The sequence below is a fragment of the Rhamphochromis longiceps genome, linkage group LG5, assembly GCF_057381845.1.
Source record: "Rhamphochromis longiceps isolate RC_006_pf linkage group LG5, R_longiceps_female_GT1.1, whole genome shotgun sequence".
NCBI lineage: Eukaryota > Metazoa > Chordata > Actinopteri > Cichliformes > Cichlidae > Rhamphochromis > Rhamphochromis longiceps.
The window spans coordinates 13,698,374-13,720,126 of NC_140561.1; the positions used below are offsets into that span (position 1 = coordinate 13,698,374).

General features: G+C 41.9%; 1 protein-coding gene across 32 annotated transcripts in view; it reads left to right on the top strand.

Moving 5' to 3' along the window:
• Window positions 1-21,753, top strand: part of magi1b (membrane associated guanylate kinase, WW and PDZ domain containing 1b) — a 149,042-nt gene that overhangs the window by 74,257 nt on the left and 53,032 nt on the right. For 31 of the 32 annotated variants that reach the window (XM_085405942.1, XM_085405949.1, XM_085405948.1 and 28 more), the window contains exons 3-4: window positions 17,786-17,905; window positions 19,576-19,818. In XM_085405942.1, the coding sequence (XP_085262068.1) occupies window positions 17,786-17,905; window positions 19,576-19,818 (363 nt within the window). Of the gene's footprint in view, window positions 1-17,785; window positions 17,906-19,575; window positions 19,819-21,014; window positions 21,369-21,753 lie in introns of those variants that run through there. The other variant, XM_085405972.1, reaches the window with a different exon arrangement.

The window sequence follows — 21,753 nt, forward strand, 5'->3', positions numbered from 1 at the left end:
ATCTCTCAAAGCCAAGTTTGCCACGCGCTGGACTTCTCCAAACACCTTACACCACGGCCATACTTGAGTGCAACTTTTGTACTGACACAGAACTATACATTGGCATTATCTCAGTAGTCCATCCACACCACACCTGCTGACATCTGCGAATTAAAAGAATCTTCTGAAATACATTTATCTCTTTATGTCAGAAGTTAAGCTATAGAACCGGGGGACAGTTAGCTTAGCCCGACAACTGGGAGGAGGAGGAAACGGTAGCCAAAACAGTATTTGTGTCTGCTCATTTCAAAAACGGCTGCAAGGCTTAGCTAACCAGCTGCTGGGTGTAGCTTCATGCAGACATAGGAACATTGTTGTTGTACAGATTTATTTTCTGTTTTTGCTGACTTTTGTTTTTTTAAACCACAGGGGTAGGGCTCTAGGTCACAAAACAGCATCTCTGTATTAGTTGGAGCACACTTAAAATGGGGGGTTCCCAGCATGCTGCAGGTAGATGAAGCCAACTGTGCAGGAAACAGTAACTGCCGAATAGGCAAAATGGTTTTTATTTTTTATTTTTTTCTCCGGGGTACAAAACCATTATCAGGATCAAAGGATTGCTGCCATAAAGGGGATTTGTGATAGATGAAGTCCCTTGGAGCGTAAGAAGCAGCACACCTTGTAGATTAAATGCTAATATTATTGCTAAATCTCGCACCAATGCAAGTGTCCAGCAGTGATTTACTTTGTTTTTTTTTTCCTGATGGCAGTTGCTCCTTCATTACATTTTAAAATTTAACTTTTGAGCTCTGCAGTCCATCAACACCACACTCAAAATAAAGTGAGATTTCCATGCATGCAGATTTTATTGACCTTTGACCTTACTCCATTGTATATCTTTGCACTGCATTTCCCAGCCCCCTTCCTTAACAACAAAGCACAACATAGCAGCTTCTTCCACTTGGAAAGTTTAAATATGTTTTTTCTTGTTTGTCCATATTTCAGCTTGACTCTCACATGAAGGACCTTTGAACTCGTTCTTTTGGGATTGTTCTGCAGTTATCCCGGTTGATTAGTTGTGTTATAGTTTGCTTATCTATCTACCAGACTTGTAACCTCTATAAATATCAGCAGTGTAGGAATTAGGCTATTTAGCTCCTTCTTTTGCGTTTGACATATATATTTATGCAGCCTCAGTCTCACTTCAGTCCATTCCTCTGTGGCCAGCTCTCATCTCACCTCCTAACTCCACATCTTTATTTGCTGCAAAAGGTTCCTCGTCACATGTCGGTCAAGGATGACTTGCCAGGAACTTGTTCAACAGCCAGAGCAAGCGTACGTGTTTGTGTGTATAAGAACATCAGTGTCCTGAGAGGAGCGGTGAAACAAGAGGTGTCGTTGGGATCCGATGGGATCTATGAGAACAAGAAAGAATAGGGGTGAATAGCCAAGAGGAGGGGAGGGAGCAGGGGGAAGTGGGCGGGTGCATGTGGGTGCCTGCGAGACGGAAAACAGCGGGGCTCAGTCAGCGAGAGAGAGACTGAAGCTCAGCTCAGCGCTGGTGTGTGTGGGTATGAGACGGGAGCGCATTATAAGTCAGTGTGTGGATGCTGCTTAGCTTAGCTCAAGTTAGCTTAGCATCACAAAGCTGGACAGAGGACAGACACACAGGAGAAGGAAGGAGAAGGTGGAAAGGAGAAGGAACGGTGGAGCTGCACTGTTTGTTTTTTGGGTTGTTTCTCTCCCCCCTCCTCATTCCTCATCTACACCTGATTGGATTTTTTTTTTTCCTCCTGTCTCCTGTTGACGTGGTGTTGTTCTGTGGACTGTAGTGGAAGGAGCAGAAGCCCACCCCCCCCTCAAAGGCTCCCTGATTGAGGTATTTTGATTTGAGTTTTCTTTGCAGAAGAGACACCTAGGGTTGCTGTGATTTAATGGTTGGGGGTTGGGATGGAGAGGCAGGCGATGGGGATGGCTGTGCATCAGGCGGAAGGTATGAGGAGCAGAGCGAGGGAGACGGAGGCACATCGCTGGCAGTAATGGAGGCTGATGTGTTGTGGTCAAACGGAAGCTGTGTGTGTCTGTGTCTGTCTGTCTCAGGTATGCTCGTGTCTGTGTGTATTTTTGTCTGTGGCCCGACACGCTGCCCCCGTGTGTGTTTGTGTGCGCAAAGTGTCACTTCCTGTTTGTGAATGTACAGTATGTGTGTTTGTGGTGGAAGCTCTTCAGCCCTGTGATGGCTCTGTTAAGGCTGTGTGATCTGTTGACATGTGTGATCACATTGGAAGCCATTGCCTCCAGCAGCAAACTGCCGCCTGTATGTTTGTCTGTCTGCAGCTTCTGGGATGCTACGGTTAGCTTTTGCCTTTCTTTCATCCTTCCTCTTTCTCCCCCCCAACCTTTCTTTTCTTTCTTTTTTTTCTTTTTCTTCGATCTCATGTCTGGATGACCCCCTCCCCATCCCCATCCCTGCTCCCACCCCGCCCCTCTAAATGGATCGTTTTAGAGCCTTTCTTTTCCATTTTCATATTGCTGTAGGTAGTAGCTAGCCCATGGTGCTTTTTTCCTTTATGGGTGGAATAAAAAAGACAAAGGCCGGCTGTGAGTGTGTGCGCAGGGGCATTTTCAGGCAGGTTTCTGCCTGATTTAGCTTCACACTGCACTACTGGCAGTGGATTTTATTAGCTCTCTCCTTTTAACCTGGTCCTCATCTATCTGTATGGGAATCATATGGGGCTGAATGAATTTCTTATAAAGGGAAAGAATGGAGAACATAGCGGGTCAAGAGAAATCCTGCTTTGATCTGATTGTGGTGTGTGTATTTGTATTTTTATGTGTGCGTTGTCTCTTATTTGCATACCTCTTTCAGCCAACCAGAGTGGCGAAAACTACCTCCCCTGACTCAAAGCAGTCAATCGCAAATGAAAAGCAACTATAGGTCTAGAAAACCCCAACAAAAATGGTCCCTTTTAATATTTGTTTGCCCATCATCACCACATAAGGGAGATTGTTTGGGGTGTTGGGGCTGTTTGAAAGCCTGGACAATGGACTGCAACTGCTCCTCTCCTCAAACCTAAAAAAAGTCAAAAAACATAAAGCAAAACAAAAAAGATGTAATGTAAACAGAAATGTGAGGATTGGAAAATGCTGGAATTTGTGGCTTGTGCTTTTGGTTGGATTAACCCTTTACTGAGACAGATGGCCTTATCCCCCTGCCGTGGTGACAAACCCCAGTCAGCTTGTGACCCCTCCTGCATTTGTGTGTGTGTGTGTGTGTGTGTGCGTGCGTGCGTGCATTCTTACACCAAAAGGGGAAGAGAAAAAAGAAGGGAAAAAAAACACTGGCAGGCTTGCTCTGGCCAAGATGGTGGATGGCTCTGTTTTGGTTTTGGACTATAGCGCCAGTCTGCTACCCCCCCACGTGTGTGTGTGTGTGTGTGTGTGTGTGTGTGTGTGTGCTTGTGCGCGTCTTGAAAATTATCCATGAAGACATGCCTCAGTATCTTCTTGGAAAATGTGGACTAGCCGGCTAGCTTTGACATGAGAGCATGTTTATTGTGGAGACTGAGGGAAATGCTTTTGTAATAGCTTCTGCACAACAGTTGGGTCTAAGACTGTAGCCAGATTTCTGAGGCAGGCCCATAATCCGTGCTGCTTCCTTGTCATTTTCCACCAGCTACATACAGTATTCTTTAAATTGGCACCTATTTAATCAAAGCAGATGCTCTAATAAACCACAGTGAATCAACAAAATGTGGCCCGTTTGAAGGAAAAAAACCCTGAAAACTTGGCTATAGTTACCTTGTGTGTGTGGTGCCCCCCCCCCCCCCCCCCCCCCTTTATTCTTGTCTTGTGTTTAATCTACCAAAAGCAAAATGCGTAAATACTTTCCAAAATAAGCTTTTCTCTTTTATAACGATTATGGAATTTTTGTAATGAGTTTGACTAAAAAATAAATTGTCTGGATGTTGTCACAGTTATAAGAACAAACCATAGGCACTTTGTGTCCCATAGGTTTATGTGTTAGGTGCCTTGTCTAGTTGATTGGAAGAGTTGGAGACTAGTAAAAAGGGCTACATATAAAGCAGGGGTAGGCAACTCCAGGCCTCGAGGGCCGGTGTCCTGCAGGTTTTAGATGTATCCTTGATCCAACACAGCTGATTCAAATGGCTAAATTACCTCCTCAACATGTCTTGTAGTTCTCCAGAGGAATTGTGATGAACTAATCATTTGATTCAAGTGTGTTAACCCAGGGTGAGATCTAAAACCTGCAGGGTACCGGCCCTCAAGGCCTGGAATTGCCCACCCCTGGTAATCAGCCTCATGTGACGTCAAGACAATCATATTTGTCTATGAAGATGTTTTAAAAAGATCCTGGTGTATCGAGTTTTACGGACATGAACTTGCATGACCTCTCTAACCTGCTATTCATTGCTGCTAGAAGATAGCTGGTCAAGAGTTCATTTGCAGCTGCTAGCATCCTATGACTAAAAAATGACCAAAATCTGAAATGTTTGGTGTAGATTTTTAACCAGAATGCCTTTTAGTGTTAACTGTTACCCCCATAAAGATGACATCTGGCAACCTCCCCCAAGTTTTGGCACATAACTATATATCAGGGGTGGGGAACTCCAGGCCTCGAGAGCCGTTGTCGTGAAGGTTTTAGATCTCACCCTGGGCCAACACACCTGAATCAAATGATTAGTTCATTACCAGGCCTGTTGAGAACTTCAAGACATGTTGAGAAGGTTATTTAGCCATTTAAGTCAGCTGTGTTGGATCAGGGACACATCTAAAACCTGCAGGACACCGACCGTTGAGGCATGGAGTTCCCCCACCCCTGATATATATCAATAAAGTTGTGGTTTGACTATACTAACTTGTGAAGCAGCCATGAAATAGGACCACTCTGTTGAGAAAAGGGACAAAGGTTACATCTAGCAGGCATCTGATGGGGAAAGAGTTAATATTGGTAGCATGCATTGTATTAATCTCAGTAGCCAGGCACAAACAATGTCTTCTCTTTTACTTGACGCAAACCATAAGCGAATCCTCTTTATCCTTCACATCTGGATTTCGGTATCACTGGTCATTTACATAAGTGCTGTAGCCAAAATGAATTAAGCTGTAATTATACTTCTGGATTGTATGACATCAGCAACATTAGAGCAGAAAAACAGATTTGGGCCTACAGTGGGACCCGGTGTGAGACTTGAGGAGAACCACAGTTCTCCACCATTCAAATGCGAAACAGGAAGAGTTTTGCCCGACCACACAAGCTGCTGTTATAACTGCCAAGCGTACTGCAGACAGAGAAATCACAAATGAGCAGATCAGAGACTGGGTGGAGCCTGTGGTCTTAATCAATGAACTGGAGAAGTGATGGAAGCAGAAAGGAGTGATGGAGGGAATGGAAGCAGAGGGAGTGAACATCACAAGTCCCTGTGGACTATCCACTGAGTCGTGTCATGAAAGTTTTAACCAACTTTTGCAGATAACAGCTTCTGCTCTACCCTAGCTCATACATATAACCTGGAATACATTGTGCCTTGTATTGTGTCTGTGTGTGTGTCTTATCACGTGTAGAAAAACAACATTTTGTCCAAATATGCTGTCAGAGTTTAGGAGTGGCGCCATTGTCTATGTGTCAGTCACAGACCACTTAAAATGCACCGTTTCAAATAACTCCTGTCCTGAGTGACCTGAATGGCAGCACAGAAGCCGAATAAGAACAGCTGGCTCTATTAATAGAACAATTATGATAATGAATCATTGCCAAACACATTTATGATGGCCTACTTTTCACTCACAGCACTGATCACTTCAGTGGTGAAAGTGTTGAAACAAACAATGATTGTTTTAATATGCTGCTTTTATTTCTAAATCCAGAAACCCACTAATCTGTATGTTGTTTCTCTGAACCTCGATGTTTGAATGACATTTGTTTTTTAGGTCACACTGGTCATTCTGTTGATATAGCGTGTCTGTTGATATAGTGTGGGCATACCCTGAAGTGCCCCATTACAAAACTGATAAGTTATTTTCAGCACCAATACAGATTAGTTGGAGTCAATTTGACAGTTTCCAGTAAAAAAAACAAACAAACCAAAAATACAAAAATCATGCTGTCAGTTTTTAAAATGACTCCATACAAAAAAAACCATTAAATGTATTTTCTCATGCTATCTCTACGTGAAAGAACCCTCTGCATGCTTCCTAAACCGCTCACCTGAACTGCTACAGCCTGCAAATACACTCCTTTGTGCCTGTCTGTGGCACAGTATCCTTTATTGATATATCTGATATCTAAACAATTGCACTGAATAAAGAAAGATGTCTTTATTGTTGTGATTGATCAAAAATTATTTTATTTTGAAAGGGTGCGTGTGTGTAATCAAATACATCATGGTTTTACATAGATGCTGCAAATTTTTTATACAGAAATTGCTGCGGTGTGCACACTATTGCTAATTATAACCATACAGTGTGACATGTGTGCATTAACCCAGTTCATGTTGCTTTTTTAACAATACTGTTGCGTCATCAGCAGTGACAAAATAACTTCTGCTTTCTGGTGTGGCTGTTGCAGATTAGGCAGGTATCGATCACGTGCAAAAACATGTTTAAAAAGTCGGCACGTGTGCGGCAGTAATTTGTCTTGGATGTCGTTGTGAAAGAATTCATAAAGAAATGCCGTTTGGACAGGCTTGACCTATAAGTCTTTTAATTCAAATATCAGGTACACAGTAATTGTGTGGAACAGTTTTTCAAGGTTAGAACTATTATAATCGTGTTATTTGGATATCCTGACCTGGGTCACTGCTTTTTTTTTTAAGTTGAACCTTATATTTCCATGGTGACCTTCATCATCACCATCATCTAGAAACGCTCAAACCTTGAGATTTGCACTAAGAACCTTCTTGCTGTAAATCTTTCCCCCTTAAGGACAACATTTGAAGACCCTTCCATACCCTTTATTGCTATATCAGTAAAGACATGATTTAATGATCATTAGAATAGTTTCAGAGTTTTTCCAAGGGTAGCTGCAGAGGCAGAGACCATAGGCCTGAAATATGACTGAAACTGCTTTTGGAAAAAAGCTCAAGGGTTACTCCAAGTTAGCGTCCAAGGGGTTAAGAGTTAAAAGACCAGCTGATAGTAATATCAAAGAAGTATATTTCAGCCTGGTTCTTTTGCCTCTTTTTAAACCATGACAGCTTAAAGATTTAAGCGGGCTGAAGATGCCCTAATGATTTTTGCCAAACTAAAGCTTCAAACTGGATCAAATAAAGATGTCAAGGAGGGCGACTTCCCAGCTCCCAGCTATGATGACAAAGTCATCCGTGGAGTCAAGCCCTGCGTTGTCCTTGTGGAAGGAATTAAATGTAGGTCACCACCAAAATGAAAGGCCCGGCCTCGGCCTGGGGGGATATGTGCCCAGGGTCCTCTGTTGCTCTGGGGGAATGCAAGTGTAGGAAATAAACAGATTTATCACACGTGGCTATTTTTAGAAGCTGTGTGCGTGCCTGTAGAGCCTCCTTCTACTTCTTTTTCATCTGCCTTAATGTCATTGTGTTAAGGAAATATGGCTAAGATTACTTTTGTCTTTTACTTTGTCACTGACTATCATCTGACTCAGTTGTTGCCCAGCTACTGTCTACTAGAACATCTCCTATGTTAGGTCTTCTGTCTCCTATATAATTCATCAAGGTTCAAGTCCTCATAGACTTCTGTCCTTCATAGTGTTGTGGAATATGTTTAAGTGAAGAATAATTAAACAGTGTTGTCATGCTCTTGTGTCATTGTACTCTCAAATCTAACTGAGATATCATGCACTGACTTCTCAAATGTTGCTAAACCTAGTGTCCAACCTTGTATCCAGTAAGGTTAGAAAAAAAACTACATAAAATATAATTAAAACAGAATGTAGTGGTTTATAAAAATACCCCAAAGATGACACTTCACATGTACAAGGACACCGAGACATTGGTGAGGTCTGGGGCAGCAGTGACGGATGGATTCAAGGTGGGGTGGGATTATGTTAGGGATAGTCTCTGAGCCCCTTCTTGTTTGCAGTGGTGATGGACAAGTTGACAGATGAGGCCAGGCAGGAGTCTCCATGGACTATGATGCTCACAGACAACACTGTGATCTGTAGTGAGAGGAGAGAGCAGGTGGATGAGAGCCTGGAGACATGGAGACATGGACTAGAGAGAAGAGGAATGAACGTTGGCAGAATACATATAGCTGTGAGTGTGAATGAGAGGGAGATGGGTGGAACAGTGAAGCTGCAACAAGCAGAGGTGGTGAGGGTAGAAGAGTTTAAATACCTGGGGTCAACCATCCAAAGCAATGGACAGTCCACAAGGGGCGTAAAGAAGAGAGTGCAGGTGGGGTGGAGTGGGTGGAGATGAGTGCCAGTGCCAATCTGCGACAGAAGGATGGCAGCAAGAGCGAAAAAGAAGGTTCACATGATGGTCGTGAGACCTGCTATGATGTGTGGTTTGGACAGGATGCCGACCCGGTAGGGGATGGAGGGAGCGGATTAGAAATTAGTACATCAGAGGGACAGCTCAGGTTGAGCAATTTGAAGATAAAGTTAGAGAGGCAAGAGATGGTTCAGACGCGCTCAGAACAGAGTACTGGATACACTAGACAAAGGATGTTGAAGAGGAAACTGGCAGGAAAGAGCAGAGGAAGACTCGTGGATGCGGTGAAGGAGGACATGCAGAGGGCTGGGGTGAGAAAGGATATTAGGGATAGGGTGAGATGGAGACAAATGATCAAAACAGCAGCTATTTGGACATTTTACAGCTGATGACATTATTAAGAAACAGGTCAGTAACAATAATTGGTTAGTGTCTTATAGAAGGTTGAGCTTTTTAGAGGTGAAGGTGTGGAAGTGTTCACCATGCTGTGAAAGACTGCCTCGTCAACAGTTAAGTCTACCATGCATATTCTCGAGGAGGTGGTTAATAATTATTATTAAATATGGCTCTGTCAAAATTGGACTCAAACATATCACCTAGTTTAATAAGTTGGGTTTCCCCCCCCAAAATAATATTTTTTTCCCAATTAAAACACGAGTGATTTATAAATGATTATAAAACATTAGATTCAGTCTCCACACAGCGTCCCGACTTATTTGGCAACTTGGTTGCTTTGGGGAGACGATCCCTCAAAATAGTCTACCATCAATTAAATATGGATGAGCTGCTTGGATTTCTCTGGCACTAGTGTCAGCTGTGCTTGAAGTTAGTTTGTAAAGATCATTATATCAGTTTTTTGCTTTAGAGCAGGAAATCATAAGGTGTACTGCATGCATGTTTTGTTTGATAAGTAATGAGATTCCATGTAAATTCTTAGGCCGTGTATTTGTGAAAGAGACAGTTATTGTTAGTCATCTTGTGTGAAGTCTTGATTTTTTTTTCCTTTGGTATGTAATATGTGTCACCATTACACATCAAATTATTTTTCTCCTCGTCGTTGAACCAAAATATGAACCCTGAACACCCCGGTTCAGTTTGGATAATGGGACATTGGCACAAAAGGAGGCAGTCTGATATTGATCTGCTGTAAGCCGAGTGACAGTTTAGACAAAGTGGGCAGGCCAAGGTCACAGTGAGGGTCGTGGCTAGTTGCTGTCATCTATTGATTGTGGTTTGAAAGACGTGCACGTGCAACATTATGCCCTTGATTGCTGATAAACCCGATTCTGCGAAATTCTGATTATTACTAAGGTCACTAAAGTAGTCGTCATTCACTTGTTTTGTAAATACATTAAACTTCAGATGTTCAAGAATTATGAAGGTTTCTTTTACTTTTACTTGCCAACAGAAACATGCATGTGCAATCCAGATCTTTACACGATCAAAATAGCTGATTTAAAAGTGTTATAAACAACTTTTGAACACTGCATCATTCAAGAAAAGGTTCAAGAGCAACTCAAATAAGAAGCCCTGAAATGTTATCTGCTTACCAAGTTAGGAATTTATCACTAAGGTTTTAGCAACTTTAATATAGTGAAACTAGGGGGGGCTTATACAAAACTTCAGCTAGTATCAGTAGTTTTCAGTGCAGCCGTAAGGTGGACAACACTGGAAACCTGACAGCACTTAATTCAATTCAATATTCAATTCAAAGCACTGACAACAAAATTGTCATTGCAAATATCTTCCCAAGTGTTTACAAGGAACGCTGACTAATGTTGAGTGTTGCAATGCTACGAGAAAATGGCAATGGGCTTGTTTTGGAGTCAGGAGCTGGGGGAGTTGCTGCAGGGAGGAACGTGGAGTCTTAGGCTATAGTGGAAGAGGGATGTTAAACATTTCAGGATGATGACTGGGAGGTCACAGAGTTCATGAGCTTATCTGCCTATGAAACCTCTAATTGTAATGCTAGAGGAACATGGAGAAAATGGAAAGAATTACAGGGAGTGTTTCTTGAATGAAGAGCGGAGTGATCTAGTTTCGTCGGTGATGGGCTGTGTAGACCCTGAAGCAGATACTGTTGTAGTGAGTGAATACGTTTTTGATTGTGCCTATTAGAATGTAGTAAAGTTCAAAGTCAGAGGACTTCAATGCTTTTGCTGTAAGAACGTGCAGTCATTTCGGTTAATTTGACACTATCTGAACGTGGCGGCTTCTTCGCTGGATGCACACCCTAAATAGATTTCTGGAAGAGTGTGTTACGAACATTTACACATCACTTTCAGCACGGCACATCTGAACACTATCCCATTAAGAGCTTGGCGTGCACAAGATAACAGCTGTGCTCATGTGTCTTGTTGTGATATTCGCAGCTCACTGACAGAAATGATTGATTTAAAGCACAGCAAAATAAAGAAATGACTGCTTTCTAACCTCTCTCACAGTCTCACTTTGTCCAAACTGCCTTCTTTAGAGATGAATCTAATTTTTGTTCAGACGGCAAAGATGAACGCGTTATCAACGCTGGTGCCTAAATGCAACCGAATACAAACGTTGAGGCACACACTGACCTCACCATATACCTTTTGTATGTTGCTTTTGCTCACTCCCTGACAAAAAATCCCCCCGAAAAACAAACTTCCTGGAAGGAACTTCCACACATTACAACAGTTCAGAATAATGACGTTCAATCTGAGTTTTGACAAAGCCTTGCTGATACTTGTTTCCAGAAATAGTTCCTCTGGGTTTACAGTGGTCCCTCGTTTATCACGGGTGTTACGTTCTAAAAATAACCCGCAATAGGTGAAATCCGCAAAATAGCTAACTTTATTTTTTACAATTATTATAGATGTTTTAAGGCTGTAAAACCCCTCACTGCACACTTTCTACACTTTTCTCAGACAGGCGTTGACATTTTCACACGTTTCTTGTTTAAATGCTCTCAAAGTTCAAACCAAGTCCAGTATTATAGAATGACACCAAAGATCAAGCCCTGATTTCAGGTCCAGAACGTGGGAACAGAGCAGCTGCGAGAGAATTCAACATTAATGAATCAATGGTACGGAAGTGGAGGAAGCAAGAAGAATGAGTAAAATTTGACTTATCTGACTGTTTGGTTTAACTTAATGCGCCTTATAATCCTTTGACGTCAACACTGTTGCGTTTGTTGTCTTCTGCTAGCAAAGGTTTATGTAAATTTGACAAGCTGGACGGATTCTGTTCTGTACAGGAGACACGGCACGAGATTGATTGACTGAAGATGGTCTACAGTCGATCAGGACGCAGAACACAATGTGCTGTGAAAAAAAAAAAAAAAAAAAAAAACCACAAACAAAACACCCCCCCCACCACCACCACCACCACCACCACCACCACCAAAAAAGTGCAAAATTGCACCAAAAGCAATCGAAACAGCGAGGAACCACTGTATTCCACACCTGCTGCACCAAATAGAGGAAACCAAACAGGGAAATAATTGCACTCCCTGATGCAGCAGCATCCCTGTGTAGGTTAAATTAATCCCGTCATGAAGACAGCATCGATTCATATCTAACAGAAAATGACTGATTATATATTTGACTACAGACAGTTGAGCTGTCAGTTATAGTTGACTAATCCATTTACTAAAGTTTATGGATCCATTTCAAAATTTGAAATCCTCAGTCATAAATCTGGTATCAGAATTAAGGTGCCGAGGTTTGACAAATCTGACCTCGTGCGTTATAGGTCAGACGGAGTCCTATGAAATCTCACAAACGACAGATGATACTACTGAAGATTGTTATAGTGAAGGTGACACATGTCTGATTGACAGAATGTCCTCACTTTGAAATGATTGAGAAATTCAGTCTGAAGGGGCCTTCTGTTAGCCAGGAACAATTGTATACCTGAAAATGGTATTTTACCTTTTTTTTTTTTTTTTTTTTTAAGCTCAACGTACAAAGTGAAGTTTGTCACTTGGTTACAATTAGGTTCACAGTTGATAAAGCCAGCCATGGCCATGTTTGATAGTGGACATGATGTTGCCAACTGTTGAGGATGGCAACATTAAAAATCACAGAAGTTTTACAGGCCTTGCCGGAACGCTTTGAAATACTAAAGTAAGCCGATAATAAATGTGTTCATGTTTCAAAAGCCTTAAAACTTCCTTTTCAAAGGACTTTCATCTTGTTGTGCTCTCACACAGTTAAGTTGCCATAAGCCATGTTTTGATCCAATATTAGTTAAAATCATTAGTACCACTTTTATTTACACTATTTGTTTATTTTATCAAATTTTTTGGGTGGAAATACCTGTTCTAGTTTGGGTGCCATGTTGACTATTTGCCTCATCTGAATGCTTTCAGTATATCTTTTCTGTCTCCCTTTTTGCTTCTTGTCTACCTTCTGCTTTTACTTTTCTTAATTATTTGGCCAATAAGTTAAGGGGCATCGAAGCAATATGATCATTGACTTTTCAAAAACATTTTTTTAGCAAAGGTGGCCAGTATCCATTCCACCCCGCACCCAATAAGTACAGATGTGCTGAATTTAAGTTGCTCTCCTCGTAGAGTCTGATCCGATCGCCATAGGTGGTACACGGCTTAGACAGGGCAGCGCCCCCTCTGTAGCTGTTATGATAATGAAGCGGTGTTTATGAGTGTATGTGTGTGCTGCAAAGGAGATCGTTGCATAAAGCTCCATTAGGTGATTACCCTCCACCCACACCCCCGTTATCCGTAGACCATGCCATTTGGTGACACCTCCCTCCCCACTGTCTGTGTGCGGGCACTTACATATGCATGTTTTGGCTGGCAGAGGGGGAACAGCTGCTGATTATGACAAGGACACTGAGTAGGAAGTGTCTGCTTCTCAAACCTGTTTATACTATTACAGGCCAAAAGGGGTGGGTGGGTGTGTGTGTGTGTGTGTGTGTGTGTGTGTGTGTGCGCGCATGTTTGCCATTCACATATGAGCCAGAAGACTGCTTCTGACTGTGGGTATCTGAGTCAACCTTCTGCTGGGCTCAGCTTGCTGGTTTCTTATCTGTGGGAAGGAACAGACAATCGGATAGTCAGGCGGACAGGAAGGAATAAAGGTCAGGCACAGCTCCATATGTTCACACAAACATGCGCAAAAAGTCTTGATCCTACACAAAGTGGTTTGTTTTACCAGGAGGATATGCAAATGTATTTTTATTTTATTTATTTAATTAAGAAGTTTAATTGTGATCAAGATCTTGCTTGCAAGTGGGCCCCAAGTTAAAACAAAATACTGCATATAACTTAATGGCCACTTTATTAGTTACATCTTGCAAGTACATGTTTGAATCCAGTTTTGCTTTCACAACTGCTTTAATTCTTTATGGCAGAGATTCAACAAGATGCTGGAAATGCTCCTCAGAGATTTTGATCCATATTGATATGACAGCATCACACAGCTGCTGCAGATTGGTCGGCTGCACATCCACGATGTGAATCTCTCGTTCCATCACATCCCAAAGGAGCCCCGTTTGATTGAAATCAGTGACTGTGGAGGCCATTTGAGTGCAGTGAACTCACTGTCATGTTCAAGAAAGCACTTTCCAATGATTTGCGCTCTGTGACATGGTGTGTTATTCTGCTGGAAGCAGCCACCAGAAGATGGGTCAGTTGGTACTAAGGGGCCCGACGTGTGCTAAAAAAAATATCTCCCAACCGATTGCACCAGCAGTATGAACCGGTTGCTTCCGTGTTGTTTATGTCAAATTCTGACCCCAGCAATGTTGCAGGAGAAATCGAGACTCATCAGACGAGTCAACGTTTTCCCATCTTCTCATGTCCCAGCCCATGTGAATATGTAGCCTCGGTTTCCTGCTTTTAGACCATCTGCTTCATTTGATGTTTTGCAAATTCAGAGATGCTATTCTGAATACAAAAAGTGAAACAAGTCATTATTTAAGCCTTCCTGACAGCTCAAAACAATCAGGCCATTCTCCTCTGACGCCAAGAAAGACTTTTCACCCAGGGAATCACTGCTCATTAAATCTTTTCTTTTGTAGACCATTTTCTGTAAATCCTATAGATTGTTGTGTGTATGAAACTCCCAGTAGATCAGCAGTTCCTAAAATGCTCACAAGAGTTTATCTGGCAGCACCAACCACTTAAATCACCTCTATTCCCCCATTCTGACACTCAGTTTCAACTCGGGCAGGTTGCTTTGATTATATCTACACACCCGAATGCACTGCCATTGATTAGATATGTGAATTAAAGAGCAATTGAACAAGTGTAATTAATAAAAGTCGTGTACATATTTCTAAACAACAATCATACACATATTAACAAACAAATATAAGCTCTAGTGAAAGCACTTTCAGGTAATGGAGAAATTAAAAACCAGCAGAGCTTTAAAGCCACACTTTTTAAAAAAACACACATTATGACAGCGACAGTATTTTTGAGGCTGTTGACCTGCTCTGTGTGCAGACATGCACACGGACCCCTGCTCTCACTATGGGCAAGTGTTTTTTCTTATAGTACTGCTTCTTTTACTCCATTTGCAGTAGTAGCAGTGATAGTTGCCCTTGTAGTGAAGTGTCTGTGAGGACAGGTCTAAATACCCTTCAGTCAGATATGCATTATTATATTTTCACCAATCACAGCAGAGAGCCCCTTGCTGAATAAAACTAGTCCCAAGCCTCCGTGCTGACCCTCAAACACAGGCTTATTGGCTTTTTTGCAGTTTCACCTAAAATAAGTGTTAGCTCAGCTGTGCGAGATTAAGGTAGTTGACACACTAATCTAATATAAAATTAAAAACCTTCTACTCGGTCTGTCGAGATTGTGTTTGGAGGTTGAGGTTATGTGTTCGCTTTTGGACCTTTTTATTCTCACTAATTTTATAAATGGATTGCTGATGAATTCTGTTCTTAAAAAGACGTCAATTCCTTCATTTTGTTGTGTACAACCTCTATGATGGCTGTTGTATACACATGTTTTGAAGCTATTGATATTAGGTAAGGTGTTTGGGATTGACTAGTCACAGCCACTGCATACTTCAGAAAAAGAAACTTGACATTGCTTGAAATGTAGTGTTTTGCAGAATTTCCACACAGTTAGTGGTAAGTTCAGTATTCAGGGGAAGTGTGGCAGTATCTTGAAGTGGGATGCAACGTGTTAATGGGTAGTGCTCAGTATCCTGCAGGAATGTAAGTTGAACAGTTTAGGTGAGCAGCTTTATCGATGCTTTCCAAAACTGACCACAGGAAGTACCATTCAGAGGGTCAACCGACTGTGCGTGATGTAAATGCTGGCGTGTCATGCCTTACATCGTGCATGCTTTCTCTAATGGAGCCATAACTATGTGGTCCTATTTTTGACAAGGAAGTTGTGAAGCTAAAGAAGTTGTAACTGGAAAACAAACTTCTTTCTCTCACAAGTTAGCAACTTTCCTGCCCACATTGTATTATTCCTCTCATTAGCAGAAACTCAGGCCCGGGATGCTTGTAGAAGCATAAATGACTTAAATGTTTCTATTCTGTCCTTATAAAAAACAGTTTTTCATTGCTGTGTGTGTCATACAGTTGCAGGCTGCAATGCTTTAAGTTTTTTGGAGGGATGTTTTTGATGCAGCGGCAGCATTACAGTGTGACTGCCAGTGTCTTACCATTTTTCCTTGATCATCTTCCTGAAATGCTAATGATGAAAATTTTTTTTTTCTTTCTACATAACACCCACCTACCCAACTCAACTCGTGAATACGCTGAAACCATTAAGCCCCAAGGCAGCCAGCTTTAGATGAACACCCTCCGAGGCTTCGTTGTGTGCACCAGCAGCTGGATTACATTAACTCTTAGCACAGTCGCAGGAGTCTCTATGCTCGGCTCTCAACCTGTCTTTCTTGCTCGTACCATTCCACAGTTTGGTCAATGGAGCTTTTGTGGGGAGGGGATATTGAATTAATTAGGCCTATAGCGATAACAGTGTCTCAACCCTGGGTATAAGCCAAGGCTCTGCTTTTTTTTCTCCCTTTTTTTTTTTTTTAACACCCCCTTTGAAACACTGGTCACAATTCTTCCTATTTAGTTTTCTAAGAGCAGCACCGTCTAAATGGAGTCGAATCAATGGCCGCTTTTGTATGCGAAGCGAACTGACAGTCGGCTGGACACTCCGGCTTGTCTGAGCACTCTTTACGGTTGACATTCGGCAAAAAGAAATTCTGCCTGGGAACGTGCAAAGAGCGACTGGTATCCGATTGACTTTAAATCAATTTCCTCTTGGTGCGCAAGCGATTAGATGTTTGCGGGCGCTACTTGCGAATTCTGGTAATGCACAAGAAGATTATCCCTGTCTGTGTCCTTCATACAATGGCATATAACCGTGATAGAATAGGCGATATACTGTAATAGATGATTGAGTTGATGCACGTCAAGAATATTTGTATAAGGGATTCATTATCTTCAGACGTGGAAACTCTCTGTGTGCATTGTACGCTTGCTCGAGTTAGGATGTGCGCATCTGTGATTTATCACCAGTGTCACCGAACGTGGCTGCAGTGGGAGCCTCTCCCCGTATTCTCACACATCTATTTTTACCAGCTTATTGCTTAGCAGCCCACTGGAGACAAAATGATTGCAAGATAAGACAGATCGGGAGATGGAAGAAAGGGGTTTCAAGGGAAGAAGGCAAAGCAGGGAAAGCCCTCTGCTGTCACTAAATAGAAGAAAAAGATATTTTGCCATGGGCACTGGATGCTTTTATTTGTGCCAGAATAATTCGATTTTTGGAGTAGGATAAAATCAATTAGGTAGAGAGTGAGATAACGCTAAAGAGAACTTCAGAGCGGCGCGTACAATAGCGTGGAAATCGCATTAGTCAGGCAAACATTGAATGGTTAAATAGAAACACAGCGTTTCATGTGTAAAGCTGTTTACCGCTGGTGCCACACCGGCCAACTGTCTGCAGCCATTAAAGGCAAGTGCTAGAATTTCACAGGCTGCATGCCAATTCAGAAACAGACACACACACTCCCATTCCACCCCGGCACATATGGCAGGCTCTCACTGAGGTGCCACTACAATACTTCACACCCCACCCGAGAAATAACATCATAGCAGACAATTGATAATCATTCTTTTTAGGCTCTGCTGTTTGCAACTCGCTCTGCACCAATTGCGATGGAGGCTTCTAATGCATGTGGATATATATGCACAACTTAAACGAGAGGATATAGGAACAGAAAGATTAGCATTATGGGGAGGAAGGTGGAACGAGTGTGTGTGGGAAATCCCAAAGGGTTCACATGGCAGTTCATTTGACATCATAGCACTCAGATTCCCAAGGTGATGAAATGTCACATAATGAAATGGGAAAAAAAGAAGTCGTCTAACTTTACGTTTCTCTCTGTTTTTCTGTCTAGGTACTACCCGTGCCCCACGTGAAGGAGAAGTTCCTGGCGTGGACTACGAATTCCTCTCAGTAGAGCAATTCCTGGAATTGGAGAAAAGTGGGACCCTCTTGGAGATAGGAACATATGATGGTAAATTAGAAAGGTTGCTGTAGTTGTTGGACCTTGCCAACTATAAAAGAAAAAAAACCCCACTGTCCTGCAGACACCTGGACAGGTGAATCTTAGAAGTAGAACCAGCAGATCGAGCCTCCCATCTCTACCAACAACAATATAACACAAACAGGGTTTAAATCACTTTAAAACCTGCTGCTTGTATTGTATTAGAAGACTCGTTTTGTAGTTTGTTGGAGCTTTTGCTATTTTTCTGAATAAGAGACACAGTGTAAAGGTTGAAATTAACTGAATAACATTTAGATACCGTACTGAGCTAACAGTTTCCTGGAAGAGATACAAAGGCACAGGCGTATACTTCTACACAGAACATTTGTTCAACACAGTCCCATTTTATAAAATCTCAGACAGCTTTTACTCTTATTCTGAGCGAGTTTTTAAACTTTATTTATTTCCACACAAAGATACGCCCATAATGAAACTTGCAGAGAGCACAAAAGCCTCCGTGTCTTTACTAAGCAGAGGGCACACACAGAGCTCTGCAACATGACAAGTTAACCGTCATGTAGTTTGCTTTTCCCATCATATCTATTACATAATGTTTTGAAATGCCTGTCAAACTCAGACAGGTCTGAAGTGTGTGAGAGTAAAGTCTGAAGCTTGGTTAGGATCTAAAATGTGGTTCGAGACTGCGTATAATAACTGACAACTGAAACTATAGTATGTAAACATCAGTCCACCTTCTTCAGTCTGTGCATGGTGTAAACCTGGGTGTTTTGCTCTTACAGAAAAGCAGAAACATTATCCTCTTGGATAATTCCATCATGTTTGACTGCAGGTTTTTCGCTGTTATTATATCTTCACCTCTGATAATGTAAAGTTCAAACTATGAATCATCTGTAACTATCGGCTTCTAGAATTTAATTATTTTATCCTTTAGGTCTGTGAGCATGGTTGATTAATTGTACTCAAGCCAATGCAAAATAATTAGACTAGCTCAGTATAGCTTACTTATATTTTGGAGCAAACACCATTCGCTCATTAAGACTGTGGCTTTAGATGCTGGTCTGCAGATGGTACAGTCTCTTTACCTCTGCCTGGTTACTCTTTGGATGAGCATGAGTGATTTTCTGTGTGTTTGAATTTGAATTTTTCAGTTAAACCAAAATGTTGCACTGGCACTGAAGAAATGGAGAGGATTTTTTATGGAGGAAAGCAGGTGCTGTGCATGTGTCAGAGTATCTGTTATCTGAGAAACTGGTGTTTAAGGTTGACTTAGAAAATATCAGCCTAATTAAGCTATAGCAGTAAAAAGTGATTTGAGAAATAAAGTAACTGTTTAGTTATAAAACAAAAAAGGGAGGGGGGGTGCTGCTTGTGAAACTTTTTTGAGATTAAACACAAAAAAAGAACAAAAGCAGTTTTGCTTTGGAGATTAGCATTCTCCCACAGACAAACTCAACTTCACAATTTGTATACAAAGACTGTGACTAAACCCCCTTCAACACACACACACACACACACACACACACACACACACACACACACACACACACACACACACACACACACACACTTCACTCACACACAAAAGGCCCTTCGACCCCTCCTCTTATGCCCTCCCACTACTCTTTTCTGTGTCTTTCTGATCCCCGCCCATCTTCCCTTCTGCCTCCTTCATCACCTAGGTAACTATTATGGGACACCCAAGCCACCAGTGCAGCCCCCCAGTGGGAAAGTGATTAGCAGTAGTGGTAACAGCGGTGATGCCCCACTGCCAGACGGGCTCAGGAGTAGCCTGCCGGGCTCACAGCACTCCACTCCCCGACGCTCCAAGTCCTACAATGACATGCACAATGCTGGATTAGTGCCTGGAGAGCAGCAGCAGGAGGACGACGAGGACCTCCATGACATGAACAGCAGCTTTACAGGTACGTGCGGAGGAAGGAGAGGAAATCGGATGGGCGGAGAGTCTCTTATAAGTTTAGATTGACACTCGAGTAACACTGAGCATTGTATCTCTATGATTTTGTGCATTGAAGAAGCACTCTGCTGTTTGCTTTTAGTGAAGAGTACAACAGCACGTGTATAAATGACCATGTATGGCTCTGTCAGGACGCTGCCATGTTGAAGAAAATAACCCTCTGCTATAACAAATGCATAATAAGAGCCACGGTTTAAACCATCTGCAAAGGTACATTTACTCAAGTCAGATTAGCAAAACATGAGGGAGACTGAAGTGAATAACTCTAAATGAATAACAACTATAGTTGGTTAAAATTTTAAACTGATGAGACGAGAATATCCCATTATTGAGTCATGAAGGGAACACTGACAGAGCACTGTTTTTGCGTGTACACTGAGTACATTAATACTTGATTGCTTGCAGATAACCCTCCTTTACATAAATTGGTGTTAGACTTCAGATAAGTGATCTGACAAAATAAGATCTTTTAAAGCATCTCAAATGATTTCCTGTTCATTTTTATTTCATTTTAACTCCATAAAAAATATTAATCTGAAAAGTGTTTCCTGGAGGAACTGATAATTGATTTCTATCCAATATAGTATTGAATACTATATGAGTGGAGCCAGAAAAGCAAATACTAAATAAAATAATGTGAATACCAAACCAAAGCACAGTTGATTTGCCCGCACTAACGCCTTGGTAGCTGTGTACACAAGCTGTGGCACCACACAGTGCACTCATCTTCTCTGGCCAGCTCAGCACAGATGTGTGTGTCCTTCTCTCAAGTAGGGTGTGAGCTTGGCACCTGAAATCAAAAAGCAAATGGTCACTCAAGATGCGTGTAAGCCATGTTTTGAAGCCAGGTGTTAAGAGCAGCATTTTTGTCTCACATTCATTTGAATACAACTTTGGACAGAAGATAAAAGAATGGACCCAGAAGGCTGGCAGCAGACCCAAAGCTAAATTAAATTTGCCGCCTTTTCACAGAGAAGACCCAAAGTGATACATCACATCTGACACTTATAAATGCTTATCTGCATTTTCAAAGAGATCTTTCCTCTTTCTCACACTTTGCCTGTAACCACCTAGCATCTGTGGTTGTTTTTAACTCCTCCTTGTTTCACGGGACTCACCGCTCCTTCAGCTGATTTGGACACCAAAGCAAACAGACCCTGCAGATCAGCCTGAGAATCACTTTCTTTCACTTTTAATTTTTGGGAGAGGAGAAGCGGGGGAGAAAAATCATTTGAGAGGTGATGGATAAAGTGGGAGGCGAATGGAAGTGGAGAGAAGGTAGCAGGAAATTAAATAGAAAGAGGAGGTGACTGAGAAAGAGGGCAAGTCTAAAAAAGCAACGACTGAAAAGGGAGAAAGAAACAAGCAGGGGAGGTTTTTATACTGTGAAAAAGGATAAGCTCAGAAAAGAAGTAGGAGAAAGCACAAAAGAAGTGGAGAGAGAAAGAGCCCTTTGCTGTGGAGAGGGGCTGCAGAATACAAGAACTTCTTTGATTGGTGAGTAAGTGGTCTCTGGCTCTGACTACATCTGCTGCCTGCGTATCTGCATCCACACATGTAAAATAGTGCCATCTGGCTGCGAGCATTAGACACCTGAGCAGATTCCATATGTGAAATTGATTTTGGGGGGATAATAGTCCATTAAATTAAGTTTAAGTTGGTAAAATGACAGCAGTGCTGCTTGTTTGACATTAAAGAAATGAACTGGAGTAATTTTTGGGATTTCCTTGTTAGTCGGTGAGTAGGAAATTTAAGGAGTTTCCGCCTTAAAGCTGTGGCTGACATGTGTTTTTCAAATGTGGCACCAGAAGTTGTTTAACTCTCTGTGATTGTGTGACAAGTGCCACTCGAGTGTGAGTGTGGAAATGAACCGGCAGGAAGC